We start from the raw sequence: 10,509 nt of genomic DNA on the forward strand, positions 1-10,509 counted from the left end.
CAGGGCTTGCACGAGACCTGCAACCACACTGCAGGTAAGGGACCAGCTCTTCACAGGGGGGGGGGAGAGGAAAGAGTCACCACTGTCAGGGGCAACACGGCTGCCCCGCTTCCTGGTGCTGCCCAGGGCACGCGTTAGTAACAGCTCCACTGCCGCAGCAGCTGTTGGGCCTCCCTGATCACACGCTACTGCTCCTTTCACTCTGCTCCAAATAGCAGAACTCGAGTGCAGTTAAAATTAACTGATGAGCAGGAGGGGGATCAGGGCTTGACTGAGAAGCAGCTCCTCAGAGCCCCCTTCCTCTTACATTTGTAACCTCATGGAGCTTCACCCACTGCAGAATGTGCTCAGAGCACCCTCACTGTTAAAGGATATCCGACTACAACACAACTGCAGCACCCCCAAGAGCCAGGCAGGGCCACAGGACAAGGCACTGATGTCCTCTCACAGCTACCTGAGGGATATGCACAGCAGTTATGCAGACTAACCCTTTTACACACAGGCAGGGTCACAGGACAAGGCACTGATGTCCTCTCACGTGACACCTGAGGGATATGCACAGCAGTTATGCAGACTAACCCTTTTACACACAGGCAGGGTCACAGGACAAGGCACTGATGTCCTCTCACAGCTACCTGAGGGAATATGCACAGCAGTTATGCAGACTAACCCTTTTACACACAGGCAGGGTCACAGGACAAGGCACTGATGTCCTCTCACAGCTACCTGAGGGATATGCACAGCAGTTATGCAGACTAACCCTTTTACACACAGGCAGGGTCACAGGACAAGGCACTGATGTCCTCTCACAGCTACCTGAGGGATATGCACAGCAGTTATGCAGACTAACCCTTTTACACACAGGCAGGGTCACAGGACAAGGCACTGATGTCCTCTCACAGGACACCTGAGGGATATGCACAGCAGTTATGCAGACTAACCCTTTTTACACACAGGCAGGGTCACAGGACAAGGCACTGATGTCCTCTCACGTGACACCTGAGGGATATGCACAGCAGTTATGCAGACTAACCCTTTTACACACAGGCAGGGTCACAGGACAAGGCACTGATGTCCTCTCACGTGCTACCTGAGGGATATGCACAGCAGTTATGCAGACTAACCCTTTTACACACAGGCAGGGTCACAGGACAAGGTACTGATGTCCTCTCACAGCTACCTGAGGGATATGCACAGCAGTTATGCAGACTAACCCTTTTACACACAGGCAGGGTCACAGGACAAGGCACTGATGTCCTCTCACGTGACACCTGAGGGATATGCCACAGCAGTTATGCAGACTAACCCTTTTACACACAGGCAGGGTCACAGGACAAGGCACTGATGTCCTCTCACAGCTACCTGAGGAATATGCACAGCAGTTATGCAGACTAACCCTTTTACACACAGGCAGGGTCACAGGACAAGGCACTGATGTCCTCTCACAGCTACCTGAGGGATATGCACAGCAGTTATGCAGACTAACCCTTTTACACACAGGCAGGGTCACAGGACAAGGCACTGATGTCCTCTCACGTGACACCTGAGGGATATGCACAGCAGTTATGCAGACTAACCCTTTTACACACAGGCAGGGCCACAGGACAAGGTACTGATGTCCTCTCACAGCTACCTGAGGGATATGCACAGCAGTAATGCAGACTAACCCTTTTACACACAGGCAGGGTCACAGGACAAGGCACTGATGTCCTCTCACAGCTACCTGAGGGATATGCACAGCAGTTATGCAGACTAACCCTTTTACACACAGGCAGGGTCACAGGACAAGGCACTGATGTCCTCTCACAGCTACCTGAGGGATATGCACAGCAGTTATGCAGACTAACCCTTTTACACACAGGCAGGGTCACAGGACAAGGCACTGATGTCCTCTCACAGGACACCTGAGGGATATGCACAGCAGTTATGCAGACTAACCCTTTTACACACAGGCAGGGTCACAGGACAAGGCACTGATGTCCTCTCACGTGACACCTGAGGGATATGCACAGCAGTTATGCAGACTAACCCTTTTACACACAGGCAGGGTCACAGGACAAGGCACTGATGTCCTCTCACGTGCTACCTGAGGGATATGCACAGCAGTTATGCAGACTAACCCTTTTACACACAGGCAGGGTCACAGGACAAGGTACTGATGTCCTCTCACAGCTACCTGAGGGATATGCACAGCAGTTATGCAGACTAACCCTTTTACACACAGGCAGGGTCACAGGACAAGGCACTGATGTCCTCTCACGTGACACCTGAGGGATATGCACAGCAGTTATGCAGACTAACCCTTTTACACACAGAGTCACAGGACAAGGCACTGATGTCCTCTCACAGCTACCTGAGGGATATGCACAGCAGTTATGCAGACTAACCCTTTTACACACAGGCAGGGCCACAGGACAAGGCACTGATGTCCTCTCACGTGACACCTGAGGGATATGCACAGCAGTTATGCAGACTAACCCTTTTACACACAGGCAGGGTCACAGGACAAGGCACTGATGTCCTCTCACGTGCTACCTGAGGGATATGCACAGCAGTTATGCAGACTAACCCTTTTACACACAGGCAGGGTCACAGGACAAGGCACTGATGTCCTCTCACAGCTACCTGAGGGATATGCACAGCAGTTATGCAGACTAACCCTTTTACACACAGGCAGGGTCACAGGACAAGGCACTGATGTCCTCTCACGTGACACCTGAGGGATATGCACAGCAGTTATGCAGACTAACCCTTTTACACACAGGCAGGGTCACAGGACAAGGCACTGATGTCCTCTCACAGCTACCTGAGGGATATGCACAGCAGTTATGCAGACTAACCCTTTTACACACAGGCAGGGTCACAGGACAAGGCACTGATGTCCTCTCACGTGACACCTGAGGGATATGCACAGCAGTTATGCAGACTAACCCTTTTACACACAGGCAGGGTCACAGGACAAGGCACTGATGTCCTCTCACAGCTACCTGAGGGATATGCACAGCAGTTATGCAGACTAACCCTTTTACACACAGGCAGGGTCACAGGACAAGGCACTGATGTCCTCTCACAGCTACCTGAGGGATATGCACAGCAGTTATGCAGACTAACCCCTTTTACACACAGGCAGGGTCACAGGACAAGGCACTGATGTCCTCTCACGTGACACCTGAGGGATATGCACAGCAGTTATGCAGACTAACCCTTTTACACACAGGCAGGATGTGCTGAAAGTCAGGCAGGACTGCCTTGATTAGAGTAATTAGCATTTCTAAAGAGCTAGACCTGGTGTATGCAGGACAGACTGTACCCATGGGTAGTGCCAGCTGTGATTCCCAATGCCCTGGGCACCCCTCCCCTATACACGAGGTAGGACAGGAAAGCTTTTCTGCGTCTGGCAGACAGTGTGGGGCCTGGAGGGACCAGGACACGCAGTAGCAAACCCCTGGCACAAGTGAAGAGCACCGTGGTTGCTGTAAGGTTACACAGATCTCACACTAAGAGGTGCCAGGCAAGGTACACAAAGTTTGTCCACCTAACTGCACAAGGTAGAGAGACTCACAGGTGAAACTGCTTTTGCTGGCTTCACACTGAAATAGCGAGCTAGATTTACAAGAGCTCAGCAGAGCGCGGACAAGGCACAAGAACCGGACAAGCAGAACAGTGGCCAGCGTAGGCCCTTCCGGACAATAAGCTACAGCCCTCCCCTCATGAAAAGACAGAAGCTCACAATTTCACTTGATTCTTTTATTGTAGAAATGCAATGTCCTCAAAAGCACACGGTTCTGATCAGTGATTCCCCTCCTCCAAGTCCAAGGCAGGTCCCATGATTTCAGTCGAGCAGTGGAGCCCATGAAGCCATTCAACAGCTGCACGAGCAGACAGACAGCAGGAAAGCAGACAGGGGGGGGGGGAGGGAGGGAGACATTGTACAGACAAACCCGATGCATTCAGTTATTCTACAGAGACCTTGGATTTAAGAGGCTCCAGGGGGTGGCCCCCACGCTCAGTCCACAAGCACTGCCCAACATGATTCATTGGTAGAAACCGAACAGCCCCCACAGCGGGAAACGGGGGGGGGGGGGGGGGGGGGGGGGGGTTGGTGGTGCACGTTTTAAGCGACTTCCTCTTCCGCCTCCTCCTCAAACTCCCCTTCCTCGGCGGTGGCGTCCTGGTACTGCTGGTACTCGGACACCAAGTCGTTCATGTTGCTCTCCGCCTCCGTGAACTCCATCTCGTCCATGCCCTCGCCCGTGTACCAGTGCAGGAAGGCCTTGCGGCGGAACATGGCCGTGAACTGCTCCGAGATGCGCTTGAACAGCTCCTGGATGGCGGTGCTGTTGCCGATGAAGGTGGCGGCCATCTTCAGCCCCCGGGGCGGGATGTCGCACACGGCCGTCTTCACGTTGTTGGGGATCCACTCCACGAAGTAGCTGCTGTTCTTGTTCTGCACGTTCAGCATCTGCTCGTCCACCTCCTTCATGGACATGCGGCCCCGGAAGACGGCGGCCACCGTCAGGTAGCGCCCGTGCCGGGGGTCGCAGGCCGCCATCATGTTCTTGGAGTCGAACATCTGCTGGGTCAGCTCGGGCACCGTCAGGGCCCGGTACTGCTGGCTGCCCCGGCTGGTCAGGGGGGCGAAGCCGGGCATGAAGAAGTGCAGGCGGGGGAAGGGCACCATGTTGACGGCCAGCTTGCGCAGGTCGGCGTTGAGCTGGCCGGGGAAGCGCAGGCAGGTGGTGACGCCGCTCATGGTGGCGGAGACCAGGTGGTTGAGGTCGCCGTAGGTGGGGGTGGTCAGCTTCAGGGTGCGGAAGCAGATGTCGTACAGCGCCTCGTTGTCGATGCAGTAGGTCTCGTCCGTGTTCTCCACCAGCTGGTGCACGGAGAGGGTGGCGTTGTAGGGCTCCACCACCGTGTCGGAGACTTTGGGGGAGGGCACCACGCTGAAGGTGTTCATGATCCTGTCCGGGTACTCCTCCCGGATCTTGCTGATGAGGAGGGTGCCCATGCCGGAGCCGGTGCCGCCCCCCAGGGAGTGGGTGAGCTGGAAGCCCTGCAGGCAGTCGCAGCTCTCCGACTCCTTGCGCACCACGTCCATCACCGAGTCCACCAGCTCCGCACCCTCAGTGTAGTGGCCCTTCGCCCAGTTGTTGCCGGCTCCGCTCTGACCTGGACGTTGAGGGGGAGCAAGGAGAGAGAGAGAGAGAGAGAGAGAGAGGTCAGGCTCGCTGCGGATGTTAAAACCCCTGGCATCAAGTTAAGAGGGAACGGCTTGCGCTGTGGTTTTCCCTGGCACAGCACAAGAGGCGCAAAAGAACCGACATTCAGCCTGAAACGCAATGCGCACTGCCTCCTGCTGGCAAGACATCCCAGAGGAAGTCGTGCACTTCCTCAGCCAAGACTTGAGTTTTACTGCTCCTCAAGCGCAAATCTTCCACCAGGATTCTGCATATAAAAAGCAACACATTCCCTGCACAGGGACTGATTACTATTGAGCTGCTACCTCTTCCACTACCAGAATCAGACATCTGAGACCTGGGTGCTCCACAGACAATGCCTTGCATTTCATGTAGTGCACAGCAGGCCCACGCTAACCTCACTTTTGTATGATAGTTAACCCAAGGCCTCCACCCAGCCCTGCATGCTTAACATCTGTATGGTGGGTGCGATGCCCGCTCAGTCACACAGCTGGAAACCATTCTCCTCCTGCAGGGGGGGGGGGGGGGGGTCACCTAGGGTAGATCCTGCAGCTGCAACAGGAAGAGTTCTGCCAGGAAGCAGCTCCAGGAATTACCACCCCCAGCCCTCACATCTTACTCTGCCCGACTGCTGTTTAAATCAGAGCAGTGATATCTTTGAAGATTACTCACCAAAAACAAAGTTATCTGGTCTGAAAATCTGGCCAAAGGGTCCCGAGCGGACGGAATCCATGGTGCCAGGCTCCAGGTCCACAAGGACTGCTCGGGGCACGTATTTTCCACCTGAAAAATAAAAAAAGATTAATAAATGGAGAGGCGTGAGCAGAGCCGAATCATTAAAAGCTGCACTAGCAGCTGAAAGGCGTCCCGACTCCTGCCGTTCACCGGTCACCAGGCCAGGCATCCTCGCATTTATTTTATTTATTTTTTATACACCGACATTCGATCGAAATATCACATCGGTTCACAGGAAACTTAGAGATAGGGCGGTCCCCGCCCTATTATACATTATAACATGGTACATTAAGACTAGAAGTAAATTACATTATAACATGGTACCAGTAACAAGGTAAAATATAACTACATTACATTATAACATGTTAACAGTAACAAGGTAAAATATAACTACATTACATTATAACATGGTACCAGTAACAAGGTAAAATATAACTACATTACATTATAACATGGTAGATTAAGACTAGAAGTAAATTACATTATAACATGGTACCAGTAACAAGGTAAAATATAACTACATTACATTATAACATGGTACCAGTAACAAGGTAAAATATAACTACATTACATTATAACATGGTACCAGTAACGAGGTAAAATATAACTACATTACATTATAACATGGTACCAGTAACGAGGTAAAATATAACTACATTACATTATAACATGGTACCAGTAACAAGGTAAAATATAACTAAATTACATTATAACATGGTACCAGTAACGAGGTAAAATATAACTAAATTACATTATAACATGGTACCAGTAACAAGGTAAAATATAACTACATTACATTATAACATGGTAGATTAAGACTAGAAGTAAATTACATTATAACATGGTACCAGTAACAAGGTAAAATATAACTACATTACATTATAACATGGTACCAGTAACAAGGTAAAATATAACTACATTACATTATAACATGGTAGATTAAGACTAGAAGTAAATTACATTATAACATGGTACCAGTAACAAGGTAAAATATAACTACATTACATTATAACATGGTACCAGTAACAAGGTAAAATATAACTACATTACATTATAACATGGTACCAGTAACGAGGTAAAATATAACTAAATTACATTATAACATGGTACCAGTAACGAGGTAAAATATAACTACATTACATTATAACATGGTAACAATGTTCCCAATAACATGGCAGGCATTCAGATATGACTTAAGAGACAGGAGGGATTAAATAATTGAGGAGAGGAGGGGGTATAGGTAATTTAACATAAATTGTATATAATAGTTGGTGGAGAGTGGGCAGTGGCGTGTAGGGTGGGGAGCAGGGGGGGATCAGGAGGGGGTGTGATGTATTGGGGAAGGGTAAGGTGCCTGTGGGTGGGTTAAGTGTCTGGTGGAAAGGCTTTTATGAACGGCCATGTTTTGAGATGTTTTTTTGAAGATTTGGGATGAGGGTTCATGGCATGGCCACTGCAGGCTCATCCCTCTCACCCTCCTGCTGCCCAGTGCTCTGCCCTCCGCTTCCTATCAGAGTACACAGACTGCTCCCTTCCGCCTTCTAGACTAGAAATGAAGACACTGTGTGTTTGAAAGCCCTGGCTCTAGGCCGACTCGAGCCAAAAAACCCCTTGGAGCCAGCTCTGGAACGGCGTGAAATCTTTGGTTCAGGAGCCAGCACCGCGGCCCCTGTTCTCAGCGCCGGGAATGTTAAGATTGCGGAGCTTATGAGCAGCCGGGCCCCTCCGGAAGCCCCCAGCACCACCTACCTGAGGCTTCATTGTAAGCCAGCACCGCGGCCCCTGTTCTCAGCGCCGGGAATGTTAAGATTGCGGAGCTTATGAGCAGCCGGGTCCCTCCGGAAGCCCCCAGCACCACCTACCTGAGGCTTCATTGTAAGCCAGCACCGCGGCCCCTGTTCTCAGCGCCGGGAATGTTAAGATTGCGGAGCTTATGAGCAGCCGGGCCCCTCCGGAAGCCCCCAGCACCACCTACCTGAGGCTTCATTGTAATAGACGTTTATCCTCTCCAGCTGGAGGTCACTGTCTCCGTGATAGGTGCCAGTGGGGTCGATGCCGTGTTCATCACTAATCACTTCCCAGAACTGTGGAGAAAACAGAAATCTGCTGTGATTGGGGGGAGGAGGTACAGATACAGGTTTCAGATTTCAGGGACTATTCCATCCCCCAAAGCCGAGCCCATGTGAACCAATACTACTACACTGTCATAAAGGGATGAGGCTGCCGGCAAATTATATTAATGAAGCAGACTTGTCCCAGAAAGCTTAATCCAGTAGCTCTCAAAACTGGTCCTAGGGGGATCCCCAACCATGTGGGCTGTCAGGATATTTGCAATAAATATGAATGAAATGGAGGCCATGTATAGAAATTGCAGGCATGTTTCCTGCAGATATCCTGGAAACTGACTGCCTGAGGGTCCCCCAGGACAGGTCTGGAAAACACTGTTAAGTCTAAAACGGTAGGCGGCTCTGGTGCTGGAGTACTGCAGCCACACATGCAAGCAGATATTTCATCCAAGCAGACATTGAATGCAGATATTCTCACCACCAGACCTGCCTGCTTGTGGTTTTTTGCTACCCCTCTCTCTGGAGGCTTGTTTGACGGATCTCTGCTTCAGCAGGTATCCACCCGGAATGGGAAGAGCACTTTCAGCAGAGGCAGCCGAGACCCAGCCTCGGAGGAACGCAGAGTTTCACCTCTCCAGGAGTCCAGGTACAGTAAGGGCAGTGAACCCGCTCAGCATCCCTGCTGCCTTACAGTTTGCATCTCCAAAGGCCATTTCCCCCCCCCCCCCCCAGAGCTTCTCTGTCTACCCCTGCTCAGCCCTTCCAGATCCCCCCCCTCCCTTAAGTGAAAAGGATGAAGCAGAGCGATAATGTTTGGAAATCTGACAGCGCGTGATTCACACAGCCCCGACGTTAAGGGCAGGGGGGGAATCCCATTTTATGCCCCTCCTGCCTCTGTGAACCCTTTAGATCTGCTCGTGAAGGCGGCGAGATCCTCACGCAGCAAGCAATCCGTGCCACACGCCATCTGACGGAGCTGCCTCTCCCCCACCCCTTCTATTTATAGGATCTAGGCCTGTTCCGGGGCGAGGCCCGAGCCCTGTCTGCAACACCCGGGGAAAGCACTGAGTCACCCGCCCCAAGCTGTGGGAGGAGCCGGGCCATCAGCAGCCAGACCCAGCCTTTCCCCTGGTTAAAGTGATGTGTCAGCGCCGCCGAGCAGACAATGCCCAGGCCACAAGCCCTGCTGCCCTAGAAATACAAGGGCTCAGTTTCCCCAGGAGCACATCTCCTGCCTCCTAACACCTTGCACTATGGTCCGTTTTGTCCTCTTAGAGAGGATGATTTAGGAGACTCTGCTGGCCTACAGGAGAGAGCATAGAAACCTCCATCTTCGAGTCCTAGGGACGTTTCAGTTCATACTGCCTCCATGACCTAGAACAGCTTTAGAGGGAAAAAAAAAAAGCTTTTTCCCTGTAATCAAGTCCACACTTCAGCTCAGGCAGCTTTAAGAGGCAATTTAGAGAGTGGATGCTCCTCTAGGCCCCTGTGCATCAGAGCCTGGGCTGAGACCGCAGGTGCCGCCCTTCACCCTGGGGGGGGGGGGGAGGAGGGCGGATCCCGCTGCAGCAGGAAAAGCCCTCACCTGGCTGCTGGTGGAGCTGGACAGAGGCTGAGGAGGGGAAGGTCACAACCCCAGAGGTTACTCATCAGCTGTCAGGTGCCTCACCCAGGAAGGATGGGGGGGGGGGTGACTCCCTTTCAGCATGGAAAGGCCCCAAGCTGCAGAGCCCTCCCCACAGCTCCCTGTGCAGGGCAGACTGGAAGGGCATCCCCACCCCCCCCTTCCAAGACCTTTCTTCCTGCTCCCACACCAGTGTCACTGCCTCATTGTCCCTTCCAACCCCCTCACTGAATAAAATCAAACGTCCTGTATCAGGGAAATAGCAGCCTCTCTCCACCATATCTCCATCTCTAACCCTGGAAAGGGAAGAGGATCTCCCGTAACCTGGGAGGAGAGGGCAGAGAGATCCCTAGGGGAGGAGAGGGCAGAGAGATCCCTAGGGGAGGAGAGGGCAGAGAGATCCCTAGGGGAGGAGAGGGCAGAGAGACTCCTATAACCTGGGGGAAAGGGCAGAGAGATCCCTAGGGGGGGGGGGAGATGGCAGAGAGATTCCTATAACCTGGGGGAAAGGGCAGAGAGATCCCTAGGGGGGGGGGAGAGGGCAGAGAGATTCCTGTAACCTGGGGGAGAGGGCAGAGAGATCCCTGGGGGGGGAGAGGGCAGAGAGATTCCTGTAACCTGGGGGGGGGGGGGAGAGATCCTAGGGGAGGAGGGGGGGAGAGATCCCTAGGGGAGGAGGGGGGGAGAGATCCCTAGGGGAGGAGGGGGGGAGAGATCCCTAGGGGAGGAGGGGGGGAGAGATCCCTAGGGGAGGAGGGGGGAGAGATCCCTAGGGGAGGAGGGGGGGAGAGAGACTCCTGTAACCTGGGGGAGATCCCTAGGGGAGGAGGAGGGGGGAGAGACTCCTGTAACCTGGGGGAGATCCCTAGGGGAGGAGGGGGGG

The 10,509-nt window shown here is 52.6% G+C and overlaps 2 protein-coding genes across 3 annotated transcripts in view; one reads left to right on the forward strand and one right to left on the reverse strand.

The window, feature by feature from the left end:
* LOC115080559 (E3 ubiquitin-protein ligase Rnf220-like) overlaps nucleotides 1-10,509 on the forward strand; it is a 124,308-nt gene continuing 113,799 nt past the window's right edge. For both annotated transcript variants that reach the window (XM_029584784.1, XM_029584785.1), the window contains exons 1-2: nucleotides 1-34; nucleotides 8,557-8,648. The gene's annotated coding sequence lies outside the window, so the exon portion shown is untranslated. The remainder of the gene's footprint in view (nucleotides 35-8,556; nucleotides 8,649-10,509) is intronic.
* TUBB4A (tubulin beta 4A class IVa) lies at nucleotides 4,047-8,020 on the reverse strand (the record flags this gene model as incomplete). The annotated part of the gene is given in 3 exon segments (XM_029584786.1): nucleotides 4,047-5,172; nucleotides 5,874-5,984; nucleotides 7,912-8,020. Coding segments are annotated over 3 exon segments (1,278 nt in total), but the record flags the coding sequence as incomplete, so codon positions are not given.

This window comes from Rhinatrema bivittatum, chromosome 19 (genome assembly GCF_901001135.1).
Source record: "Rhinatrema bivittatum chromosome 19, aRhiBiv1.1, whole genome shotgun sequence".
Lineage (NCBI taxonomy): Eukaryota > Metazoa > Chordata > Amphibia > Gymnophiona > Rhinatrematidae > Rhinatrema > Rhinatrema bivittatum.